Source organism: Lutjanus erythropterus, chromosome 23 (assembly GCF_056507025.1).
Source record: "Lutjanus erythropterus isolate fLutEry1 chromosome 23, fLutEry1.hap2, whole genome shotgun sequence".
Lineage (NCBI taxonomy): Eukaryota > Metazoa > Chordata > Actinopteri > Lutjaniformes > Lutjanidae > Lutjanus > Lutjanus erythropterus.
Genome location: NC_139339.1, coordinates 14,755,401 through 14,769,077, shown reverse-complemented (window position 1 = coordinate 14,769,077; position 13,677 = coordinate 14,755,401). Strand labels below are relative to the sequence as shown.

Below are 13,677 nucleotides of genomic sequence, written 5' to 3'. Positions count from 1 at the left end.
TTTTTGCTTAATAAATAACTTATTTTTATCCATTTTCACAATTGTTGTCAATTAAAATGACTAATCCACAAATTATTTTATTACTACAGAAGGACTGGGTTAATAAATATCATGTAGAGATGTTCTAACACCATCTCTTCCTTCCCAATACTAATTCTAAAACTTTGTGCGTTAAGGGTGTAAGAAAATAACAACAGACTTAAGTATCATGTAAAAATCTGGCATTTCTCTCCTCCATTGACCATACAAAATTTTAATTCATTCATTCCTAAGATAATAAATCACAGGGTATCGATTCAGTGCATAGACTTAAGTACTCATCGATATCTGATGTTATATTTTAGGCAGCATCAGAGGCATTTTTCCTAATAATCTTAATATCAATACTTCAGTTTTTCCAGTATCCATACATTACTGGTGATAACAGCTGAAATGATTAGACAATCAGCTAGTTGACTGACAAAAAAAATTATCTGCTGCAGTTTTGATAATCAGTAATTTAAACACAACTGTGCAAAATGTGCACAGTCGCCAGTTGTCTGAAGTCTTCTATAATAAATGGAATATTTTTGGATCTTTAAGTGTTCAGAGAATACAAGCGATTTGAAGACGTCACTTTAAGCTCAAGGAAATGATGTGCATTTCTCATAGTATTCTGGATTATTATCTTGATATCATAAAAAAATTAATCGAGAAAATAACTGTTGTGATATAGCAAATTATGCAAAATGACATAATAATCAAAATTTGATGACCAGTTTTATGTTGTGAATTAGATAACAAAACTTTTCATAAGTAAAACAAAGACCTAAAAAGGCATAAAGGGCACCATGTTTAACCACTATGTTTCTACAGTAGCCCAGCACAGACAAACTAGACACATACAGCCTTTTGTGTTACTGTGAGTTTCACAGCCACAGTAGGTTCTCCTACATGCTTGGAAGGGGAAAGACGGCACTAAATCCTACAAGCTGGTCCTTTAAATTACAGTTTAAATCACTAATCTATACATCAAAATATTGCACTTTTTGTAATATGATCTATAATATTGCAATGATATATGATAACAGTTAGTGGCTGCAGATGAAATCTGGGTACACACACTGTACAGACACAAGCAGAGCCACCACAGCAGTGTTTGGCAACCCATTTCCTTCACATTAGCACTCTGTCACAAGCAGCTGACACACACACACACACACACACACACACACAGAGTATACACAAACATACAGTACACACCCATCAACCCCTCATTCAAGTTGACAGTATTTGTCCTTTGGAGACTCCAGTCCGCTTTAAATCCCATCTTTATCTAATTACTCTCCTTCAGCTTATTATCATCATATCTCACATCTGAGCAAAAAACGTCCCTTCACAACCACACACACGCACACACACACCTCCATTACTAGACTCTAATCGGGCTAAATCACAGCCGGTACGATAATTACCATGATGACTAGTTTTGTTCTGGAGTAATTCTCACTATGTGACTCATGGAAATGTATCTGAACTTCAGTTTTACCTCCCACTTTTTCGCAACAACTACCAAGACAAGCATTTGTATATCAGGCCCGAAATTATCGAGATTATGGAGCTACAAGACAGTCAGACCATCTCAACCCAAGAACCAGGGTGTGACCAGGCTGACAGACACTACATTAAGAATGAAGACGAAAGTTTTTTATTTCACCATTTTCAATATGTCACTAAAACATTTTTGCTAGCAGGGTGGTAAAAAAAAAAACAGGGTACGTCAGTCGCCGAGAACACAGTGAGAACAGAACCAGTTTACTGTTGTGTTAAACAGGTGCAAAAACACTTCGTTAGGTTTAGTTTAGGTGTGTTTAGGCACTTAACTACTTAATTAAGTTTATGCACCAAAAATAGGTTTAGAAATTATGATATGGGTTAAAATAAGCAACAGTAAACAAAGAACAAACGTAGTAGAGCGACAAAATCCATGTAAGGAGGACAACAGGGTGGATGTATGGATCAAACACGGGACATTCACATGAGAGACGTTTCACCGTGGCAAAGTTCTGCCATTCTTCGAACCAATCACACTGCAATCCTTTGGAAATTCGGCACAACCACAGCTCAAAAAAACTTAAAGGTAACTGTCTGATGTATTGTGTTGTAGCTAACTTCTATCTGCACTGTTTTGGCAGGTTACAATTAAAACCATACAACACTAATAGTTTCAAAATATTCATGAAATAATAGATATTCAGGGAAATACGTTGCATGGCTTTGTTGTCAAGCATTGGACTACAAGATTCAATTATTCAGACAATTAATAAGTGTTTTTCCCAAAAAATTTATTTTATTTATTCTATTTCTACTAAAGTCATGTTGATGTGGTAGAACATTAGCAATTAGCAACAATGACTAGTCTATCTGAGTGCTTCTGAAAGGACAAAACTAAGCCAAACAGAATTTTAGAGGCAATTTAAGCACTGAAGTCACTTTCAACCAGACCGCGAATGCTGTGAAAGCTTCTGAAAACAATGTTGTGAGATTTCCATGTGTCATGTAAATTATAGAGAAGGACCAGATGACAACCAAATCTGATAAGAAGCTTGTTCTACGTCTGCTTGTTCTTAGACAGCAAGTGTTATCTGTGTTAGCAAATATGACATTCAGCACTGTTATCAGAAACAGCTGGAAAATAACGCAGCAACACAGTTAATCTAATTAGAGATCGATCAAACGTGTTTGTTCTGAAAAATATACTGAACAAGTAGCTAATTACTTCCTGCACCGCTGAAGAGAGATGGTGCAATTTATTTGTGATTGAGTGGTTTTATTGCTTTTGAGCCTCGAGGTTGAGATCGAGCCTCATTTAAAAAAAAACAGAAACAAAAGCAGGAGTCTTGCACAAGGCCAAAGATGGTGGCACAGACACACACCAGAAACCTTCCTTTGAAGAATATTAAAGGAAGATGAAAAACGGCACCTGAAGGATTTGTCTCAACATGTGTGCTCTCTTCCCTTTTCCCTCTTTTTTGTCTCTATTTTTTTGGGTTGCACAATTGCACAGTGGAGAGGTGAATGGCTGCCTGTATCACACACACACACACACACACACACACACACACACACACACACACACACACACACACACACACACACACACACAGGAGGCCATCCATTTCAAAAGCCTGAATGTGAGTAAATGCACCATATACATTATTGTGAACTCTAAATTTAATAAACAAAACCTCTGAGAGGATTTTTGCAGAACAGTCGGGCCTTTTCCTCTGATCTAAACCAGGATAGAGGAACAATTGTTCAGTCAGCCATGTCAGCAAACTTTTTAAATGTGACTGATAGCTGCGGTAACAATTTTGCATTTATATGGCGCAATCAAAAGGGCAAGCCGATCCAAACCAAAGTGCCAACTTGACAAGCCAGCAGTAAACACTGTGACATTTGCATGCTCATTGGCCATTCAAAGGGCAAAGCTGAGGGAGTGGCTTCAGAGGACTGAGTACTAGAAGAGTCTTTCTTCACAAAGCAGCAAGAGTGAAGTCACAGCACAAAAAGTCTTATATCTAATGACCTGAGGGGACAGGCATTTTTAAGACTGGATTGTCAAGAAAATCACAGTGTTTAAATTTAAATAGATGAAATGTCAATCTTCCTGTTTATCTCTCAGTACTACAAAGCTTAAAAATGATAGTATGAATCACTGTCGCCCTCTGAGAACCTTGGCATGATGAGTAAATAGAAATTTACTATAACCTGCACTGGCAGGCTTGTGGAGTCAAGCGTTTGACTCATCCCGCATCGGATCACAAGACAGCCGACACCACTGGGAGTCTGATCAAAAATACAGCAAGAAATATTCCTGTCAAATATAAACAAAGTAGAGCAGAATTTAATTAGCTGATGATAAGAAAATTAACCTAGACATATTGTAATTTTTTAAGGAAACTTGGAGTAACTTAGACAGGGTTCAACATTCATGTTATTTTATACACTTTTTTATATTCAATATTTATAACATGATGATGCAAAGCAAGGGCAACACGTCTAACCAAACACAAAATATATCTAAAAAACTCCATGTTTTGCCAGAAAGTTAAGTCCCACACAGCAGTCACAGCTAACGTTAGCACACCTGCAGCTAGCACCTAAAAAGTTTAACATAACCCTTCACCGACAGGAAAACTTTAATTGAGACATCGACAACTTTATCAGCCTCTTCAGGTGAGCTGTTGGAGATAACGGGGCTTTTTTCACAGTCTTGGTTCACCTTAGCTCAGCATTTTTACTAGCATTAGCTGGCACTCGGCCAATGGCTGAGACTGAAAATCCTTACAACCATGGTATTTAGCAGGCTACAACAATGTGTGAGATTAGTATGTCCGAAACCAGCAGTGCATGATTTGCATACAATTAATGGGCAAATATTACAGTTTGCAAGCACTGCGGATGCAGCACACAGGAAGGATACAACATGTGCTTCCTCCGTGACACAAACGTTGTTAAATGCCCTGCTGACAGTCTGACAGGCTGGAGGTCGTAGCAATGAATTTGGGTGGGAAGACAAAGGTAGGGAGGGATTTTAATTTTAATTTTAAACTGTCAACCAATGAACAGAATGTTCTATATATATAAGTAACAATGTTGAAAATAAGATGTTTGGACTAACATTATATTTTTATTATTAGAGAGAGAGTAAGTACTGAAAAAGGTACAGTTGGGTACCAGTACTGAATTCCAGGTACCATATCAGTTCCAACGTGTAGCCAACCCTAATTATAGCATCTGAAACTTTCTTGCTTTAGTGAATTGAATATTTGGTGGGTTTTAACCATTGTTTGGACAAAATAAGTCATTTTGAGATGTCTGCTTGGCTCTGGAAACTTGTGATGAGCATTTTTCACTATCTTCTGACATTTCATAGACAAAACTATCAACGGAAAAAGGATTCCGGAGATTAATCTATAATGTAAATAATGATTAAATGCAGCCAAAAGAATAAACAAAAATCATGGCATTATATGTACATAAACCACCTGATTAGCCTACATGTCACAAGTTTATGTACAAAATTTTAAATAAATTGTGTACAAAATAGGGGAAGAAAAAAAACAGTTTTATCCTGATAAAAACCTTTCGTCTTCCTCACCTTGCAGCTGTCGCCACCTATCCAAAGTCTCACTGAATAAAACCTGGTGTTCAACCTAAAACGACAGCCAGAACATCTGATTTTTATGGGAGATATATACATATCCCCACATTATGCATTCAGCTACAGAGCCAAAGATCAAACAAGTACCTAGACAGAGGAAGCAGGAAAGGTGTTGGAAAGAATACAAACTGCTCCTACTCCACAGTGAGTCCTGGCAGTGCTCCCACATCGATGTGAGGGAGCTCCTAATAACCTCTTATTAACAATCTGGCATTATCAGAGGCAGTTATACTACTTCGGCTCGTTTAATTTACAGGTATTATTGTTCAAAGTGAAGAGTTCCTTTCAGTCTGCCTTCTTACATGACTTATTATTACAATACCAACGTGGACGACTGAATAAAGTAAACAAAGAGAGCTGGACTTTGGTCATATTGCTGAATAAATGTGGCTTTTAATGTCAAGTGTCCACTCTAGGATTAGTTTAACACATGTTAACGGTTTCTAATCAATTAAATCTTGTTTGAAAATGCTTGTGGCGGTCTAATATTCCTAAAAAGACATGAGATATTGAACTACACACTGAAACATGAACTCTGCAGGACACACTGACACCTTTGTTTGAAGCAGGACTGATATGAGGAGAAATATCCAATTACACTCTGCATAATGTAAGCATAAATGTCTAAATTCCCCTGAAAAAAAAAATCCAGCTGTGCACGTGTGGATACTCGCACAGGAGCTCACAATAATGCCAACAGTCCAAAAACACTGAGATGAAGCCATTGCACATACTGTGGCAGCATCCTAGCATCTACCTTTACATCCACTTGGTATATAAAGACAATTTAATCTTTACCAAATTAGTTTGCATCCTGTACAAGCCCCCATTTGTCAGAAAGTGGCTCAAGGAAGGTAACAAGCAGGGAGTCCACGAGACATTTACTTAAAGACAGGAGCAATTTATCAAAGCTAAGTTTAAATCATAAGACAAACTGAAAGATAATCGTGCAGGGTGGATGCCAGCTGTAGGAAAGTAGGGACAGCGAGCACAGGGACCAGCTTATGTACTGTATAGCTCTAGGGCCCAGGTGAGCTTAATTAGCTGACAACCCTCTAATGTGAAGACAGTTGCTTGCTGAGGTGGAGCAGGACAGCCTCCAAGACAGTGTGAAGGACATCCCAGAACCCAAGGTCACGTCTTCTGAGGTTTGTTTTGTCGATTCAACAATCCAAAACCAAAAAAATTGCAATGCGTTACATTTTAGAAACAGAAAACAGCAGAATTATACATTTTTCCTTGCTAAATAATTTAATACTTAATAATCAAATCTCTTGATTCATGTCTGTTGACTAACTAATCAATTAAGAGTTTCAGCACTATGCATACTAAAATAAATTGACGTGCTCTGACTTCTCTATAGTAAAACTTCTTTATGTGGACAAATCAAATTAATATTAGAGGTGAATGTTGTTCAGTGATTCTGCCTTGCAATACTGAAAAACATTTGTGTGCATGCATGTTTGTTGAGCGCTAATATAAATAAATATCACAAACTTAGAACATCACACAACTGGAAAAATGTTCATTTAAACAGAAACAGGGAAGCAAAGCTATGAAATCTTGTTTTAGTCAAATTTATTGCATCTAACCAGATATTTAAGCAAAGCAAAGCCTGATATGATTTAATATTCAGAGAGAAAATCGTTCATTATGTCTTAATGTTCATCCTGGATTAGGCGTCAACTGTTAACTAGGCTACTTTACATACTGCTGGGTAGCTTAATATATCATAAATGTTCATAATAGTTGATTGGATTTCACACTAATCACAATCTGCCAACTAAAGTGAGCAAATAGATTGTAACCCAGTTGATTAAAAAGTAAAATATTTGCCTCCAAAATGTAGTGGAGTGGAAGTGCAAAGCAGCAGAAAATAAATATTCTAAATTTTGACACTAAGATTTTCATTTTCACTGCAGATATACAGCATATCGGTTTCAAAGATCAATTATTAGTTTCCTTGATTGTTAATAATCAGCATCGACCCTGTAAAAAAACAAAAACATACTGGTCGATCCTGAGCATATCCACTCAAGCTCACGGTGCCCTGCTGCCCTGCTGCCCTAAAACAAAAATCCAAACTATTTTCCATTTCCACCCTCTCAAATGTGACAATTTTGTTCGTTTGGTGTTGGACTGTTGACTGGACAAAACAAGGCATTTAATGACATCACCTGACAGAAATTTAAAGCAATTTTTCACTATTTTCTGACCATTTTTACACAAAGCTATTAATTAATAATGAACTTAATTGCTAGTTGCAGCCCAAAAGCCCGATAACGCTCAAGATACTGTAAAGTACATCAAACTCTGTCCTGCTTGTGATCCCAAACAATAGAAATACATGTTTCTCATTAAATATTTCTTCCTTATTAGCATATAGTATGTGTTCACCAATTTGCACCCTGGCCAGCAGCTCTTTGTGTCGTGCTATCTCTCACACCATCACACTTCGCTGGACTGGATGCGCAGCTCAGGCGATCCTCAAAATTAGTCTCTATGCAAGTGAACAGAAGTGTGACAAAGGCAGGAAGGCGGCTGGTTCTGAACAGAGATGGAGTATAGGGTTACCCACACGTGTGCCAGATCCACCTGTCCTGACCGGCTCCACTTACACACCAAAACACACCATCGTGTCCATCTTACACAACATGTGGGTCAGTGCAAACACGTGTGGAGAACAGCAGAGCAGAGGACCATTAGATGGGTCAGTGAGGTGTAAATTTCCACCCTGACGCCATCCTCCATCACCAACTTCCTCCTGCAATTATTCAGCATCTTCTCTTCTTGGTGTTTGTTTAGGATGTACCGGTTGTCATAGATACCAGTTTTTCATCAGTGGCAAGGGGTGAAGTTGAGTTAATAGCAGTCAATAACTCACTCAGGGCTGTCAAGAAGTGTAGTTTGCCTCATCTCAAAGATGGGGTCAAGTCATTGTTTTTTAAGTCACAAGTAAGTCTCAGGTTTTTGCACTCAAGTCCACAGTCAAGACAAGCAAGTCCCAAGTCATGTTTCAAATCAAGTCTGACAAGACTAAACTTTGAGTTTTGAGTCCTAAACAAGTCATAATGTAACAATGAGTTTCCAGTCTCATTGATTACAAAAGCATTAAGCCAACATTAGCTAAGCATCAGTTATTATAAGAATCTAAACCAACTGGCAAGATCATAATCTGATCAGTGTGACTAATTATCATCTCACACTGACGCTTCCAGGCATTATTAAGCTTGTGTTTTCATGTTTTACCTGCATCACTGCAAAGACAAACCGCATCAAACTGTGGCTAAACAGTAATGGCATTTAAATGACAAACACATCCATCAGAGAGCTGATGGGAAATGAGGCTGTTTGATTTAATAGCTTTTAATCTAACATGAACTAAGCATTAGCTCACTAACTATGTGAATGTTGGCCTTGGCTTGTCGTTCTTGGTGCAACTTCAAATGTTAAACAAAGTTGGAAGCTGTTGTGTCTCTGTCTGTAATTTTGGACCCGCATGTTTTGCATACTGCAGTTTGTTTTTTGTTGTTCACCTCATCCGTTTTGTACATTATCTAAAATATCTTTGTCACATTTTTTTCAACTGGAGTTCAGTAATGTAATGTTAGTCCTTCATGGTTCTCTCCTTCAACTTGATTGGATGCTGTGCAGCTGGATAAAGCAGGGTTGCAACATATATTGATGTAACATGATTGATGGTAACGTGATACTTAAAAAAGGAAATATTGATATCATGTTAATAATACAGATATACTATCATGGCGTGTGTGTCTTTCTGCATGCTCTTAAATTATTTCTGTACTCACTTTGTCTCATTTCCCAGCACCACCCTACACTGACCTGATAGTATGACCCAGTAGTTAGCCAGCAAGATACTACCTCAGTGCGTGACTGATGCTGTGGAAAATATTGTCTTCTCTATGTGCCGTAAAAAAGTTAGCATGCCACTGTGGAAGTTTCTTGGATCTTGTAAAAACCCTATAACACAAAGTTAAAGATGAATTTTGACTGATAGCATTTTATTTTCACATTTTGTATAAATATCACAATAATCATTGAATTGTTTTGGCCACAAAAAGCCGTAGTGAACATCTGACATCGTGACAGCCCAAGTTCAAACACAGCATTGATGTTAGTTGAGTCAACAAAATGAAGGGAAACTGATTGATTTGTGGCACACTTTTTAAATTATACTGATCACACGTGGGGGAAGGTTCTTTCAAGTCAAAACACTCAAGTGGTTTTAAAGTCCAAGTCCAGTTGCAAGTCTTTTTTTGATTTTGTCAACTCTAAAATCATTCAATTTGTGACTGTATACTCCAGACTCCACATGCTGTCTAATCATCTTAAATAATCAGATACTTTGATTGTGTGTAACCAAGGAAACCAGGAGGATGTGACCACTGAAACCCAGCTCGTGCATAACTTAATAGAAAATTAAGTCATAGCACATCACTGATCACACACATTCACACTTTATCTCACCTTGAACACCTCGGAGAAGAACCCCGCTCCAATCTTCTCGCAGCTGAAGTCGTCTAGGCGGGCCAGGCTGGACACGGCGCTGCGCAGGGCCCGGTACGAGGACGGTCTGATCCGGTTGGGTCCGTGGACGCTGTGCATGGGCGGCTCTGCGTCTCCCTCCTGCTCCGGCTCGACCCTCTCCGTCTCCATCTCCATCTCGGACGCCCCGGGAGGAGAAGAAGGAGCAGGAGGAGGAGGAGGCGGGAGGAGGACGTGGGACGTGTGCGTAGTTTAAAATCCAGCCCGACTACTGTTTACATTTCCCATGTCCGCTCCGCTACAAGGCCACAGCGCCGGCAGGGCTCCGTCTCTCCGGAGAGGAGGGGAAGAGGAGGAGGGATGAGCAACTCTCCAAATGTCGCAGCTGTGGTCAGCGACCGGTTCGACCTAATTCTTCTGTCAAATTCCTGCACAAGCGTGTCTGTCTGTGTCTTTCAAACCACGCAGCTGCAGCGGTGCATCCTGCAGAGTGAGTGCGCAGTTTGGGTGAAGTCCCTCATGCCGTGCAGCAGAGGAGGCTGTGTTTGAAACTGCGCAGGCTGCTGCTGCTGCTGTCTTGGCAGCTCTCCTCTCTCTCGGTTTCCTTATTAAATGTGCTCCTCCTGCAGTGGAAAAGGCCGGGGCTCCCCTCCTGGTTCCACCAATTGAAGCCCGGGTTTCCAGTGCGCAAAGAGCGGCCTCAGTGACGCTGCAGCCTATTAAAACTGAAGAGGGAGAGTGAAGAGAGGGGCGGACGCACAGTCAGGGGCGTTAATATACTAAATCATAGAGTGATGGGATTGATCTGACACCAAAACTTACAATCTGACTCAATCTAACCCACTAGGAGAGTTATTTGCAACATAATGTGATTAATGTGCTAGAGTACCATTTCGCGCTGACGCATGTTACGATGCATGATTAAGCGTCTGTTTTCGCGTTTAATCTGCATTAACAGGCTCGAAATGTGGATAAACAGTAATGTCATTAAGGAAAAACACAAATGCATCAGAGAGTTGGTGTTAAATGAGGCTGTTTGACGTGTTATCTGCTCTCCAGTGATAACAGCCATGCATGCAGCGAGATATCGCCTTTCATTGTTATTGCTTGCACTTTGCACACACAGGCGCTCTTAAAAACTGATCCAATCACCGGGACAGTGTTCATGGATGCAGGATAGTGTAATAATGGTCGCTCGGTCACGTTGGGGGGTCGTGCATGCAGCCTGGTGCGTGTCGCGGTCGGATCTCCCCTCAGCCTGCCTGACTGCGGCGTGTAAATTATGGATGCCAAACTGAGCGGAGTTTGTGAGCTCGTCTGTCACACACGCACACTCTAACATAGCCCATATATCAGCTTCATGATTCAGACAGAAAAACGCTGACGCACAGCTGCGCCGAGCTGCCGGGGGAAGCGTGCTCTGACTTACCTGGCCTCCTTTCCTGAAAACATAACCTCCACACGCGCCGCCGGTGTCCTCTGTTCAGCCTCGGGTCCGGATCAGCCGCGGCGTCCAGTTACAGAGAGCTTTATTTTACTAATTAATCATCTTTGTCAGTCAGTGAGAGCCGCCTTCACGCACACACACATACACACACGCACACACACACACGGGGCTTCAGTGGTTTCGTTTTACGCCCGCCCGCTCCTGTGCGCCTGCCTGGCTGAAAGGTTGGCAGTACGAAGGAAGAGGAGCGCTGACTTTTGCTGTGCTTTATTGGAGGCGGCGCGGCGAGGCGGGTCCACACGTGATCACCGCAAAATGCACCTGTAGGGGCGCTTGAACTGGCCCAGTTCTCACCTGTGCTATATTCCAGTCACAAGGGACTAGAGCAGGTATTTAACTACAAAACGTCATATTCGTGGCATAGAAAATCACGCTAAATATACTAAATAAATATACTAAAGCTAAACTGGTATTTATTAAATTATTTTAAGGCCAAGACCAAAAACACAATTAATTGACCCTAACTCCCAAGCTGACTGTCCATAAACCTGCTGAGTGGACACGTTTCAGCATAAATTAACCTGATGGGAAACACTTAAGAAGATATTAAAGTCCAGTTGGGATTTGTTGGTTGGAATCAGTCCAAGTTGGCCTTCTTAATATATTTAATGCAGACACTCATTAAATGGCTGCAGACATAATAATATTTATGTATAGAGCACTTTCAAACCCAAGCTTACAGAGTGCTTCACACAAGGAGGCAAATAAAATAAAATGGAGAACATAACATTAACTGATACAACAGGTCAAACCAATTCCAGTAGTACAAGAAAAAGAAATGATGAATTCAAGTAAAGCTCTTAGATAAAATGATGTTGTTTTGCAGAGGAGATTTAAAGGACAGTACTGCTCAGACATGGATATTCTTTACAGCTGATTGTGAACATTGCGTAGAACACCCAAAGGAGCTGGACGCCAGAAAACCATAAAAAAGTGTGTCATACAGCGGTGAGCTATCTCACACCTCGGAGCCACATACTGACACACCGTTAACACATTCAGCTGGAGGTGTGTGATTCTCTCCGAGCTGGTGAACAGATCTTGTGGTCTCTCACTGCATTATTAAACAATCAAGTTATTGGCTCTGTCCTAAAGCCAGAGGAAAAACACTGAAGTCACACCATTGTCACTGATAATAATATGTACTATTTATTATTTAGTGGTGCTGATCACTTATTCATCACACGGACTGTTATATGTGTTTTGGGCTTCAGTGAGCGTGTGTGTGTGGGGATTATGTGCAAGCATTCATGCATGTGTGTGTGTAGGTGTGTGAGGGGGGATTAGGTTGACCTCTGCTGACCTTTGTGACTCGTCTCAGGGAAACTTTATCACCTAGAGGGACTTTATGTTCTCAGGCAGGGATTTTTGTCTGGTGACTTCCTGTTGTCTTTGTAGACAGATCACTCAAATAGCTAAACTATCTGTGTGAAGAATAAACAAGAAGATAAACTCATGGTCATGGTCATGTTACAACACAAGGTTGTATCATGAAATTTACATTTGTTGTCCCAACAGCAACACAGAGGAAACATAACAAAACTCTTTAATGGAGTAAGAGGGATGATGTTAAAAGGCTCACAGCCTGAGCAAAGAAGCTGCTCTATAGTCTGCTGAAATGGCAGTGGATGCTGCTGTATCTCTTGTCAGACAACAGCAGGGTGAGCAGACTGTGGCTGGGCTGGATGTTGTCTTTTCGTATCCTAAAAGGCCTTTCAGAGACAGCGCCACAGTGGCATCACTGTGTTCTGAAACCCATTATTACTGATGGCGTAGTGCTGTGTTGAGCAGAGCGGCAAGTGCTGCCCCTCACCCAACCTTAAGATTGAACTTGAATCCATCAGCTAACCACACCGGAGAGGGCAGTTTAGGCCATATTATATCTGAAAGGCCTTTTATGGCTAAATTCCACCAGGCACAGCTGTGTCGTGTTATGGCTGCGCCATGTCAGCCAGAGCTGATTGCTGTGGTTCTACACAGTAGCCCTGAATGGACAAACCAAACACTGTCTCTGGATAGGATGAGTTTCATGGCTACTGTAGGTTCTCCTACGGGCTTGGAAAGGGAGGGTGAGGTGAGGTGTTGGCGATCTGCAAACTTACTGCTAGATGCCACTAAATCCTACACACTGGTCCTTTAAATTGCCCATTTTGATCCCAACAGTTTTACAGAAATACAGAAATGGGCAGTTTACTGCTGAAACACCAGAGACAATGATGAACTGATTTCTCTGTATTTCATCAGTATATTAGAATTTTGTCAGTAAATAAAAGAAAACCAAATAGCCCTCACAGTAATCAATTTACATCACTGACAGACCCAAATCAAGATTTAAACAGTCCTGTATTTTTCTTCTACTAACAGAATGGCTGAGTTCATATTTATTTGAGGCAGAAGATTCAGCAAAACAGTGTCTTAACTACAAAATCCTCTATCCTCTTTTTTCCATTATAGTAAG

General features: G+C 40.4%; 1 protein-coding gene across 1 annotated transcript in view; it reads right to left on the bottom strand.

Annotated features, from left to right (window-relative positions):
- Window positions 1-11,512, bottom strand: part of tesk1b (testis associated actin remodelling kinase 1b) — a 35,300-nt gene extending 23,788 nt beyond the window's left edge. The window contains exons 1-2 of the mRNA XM_084712749.1: window positions 11,142-11,512; window positions 9,695-10,437 (exon numbers count right to left, since the gene is read on the bottom strand). Of these exons, the coding sequence (XP_084568875.1) occupies window positions 9,695-9,889 (195 nt within the window). The 5' untranslated portion in view covers window positions 9,890-10,437; window positions 11,142-11,512. The remainder of the gene's footprint in view (window positions 1-9,694; window positions 10,438-11,141) is intronic.
- Window positions 11,513-13,677: the final 2,165 nt, after the last annotated feature.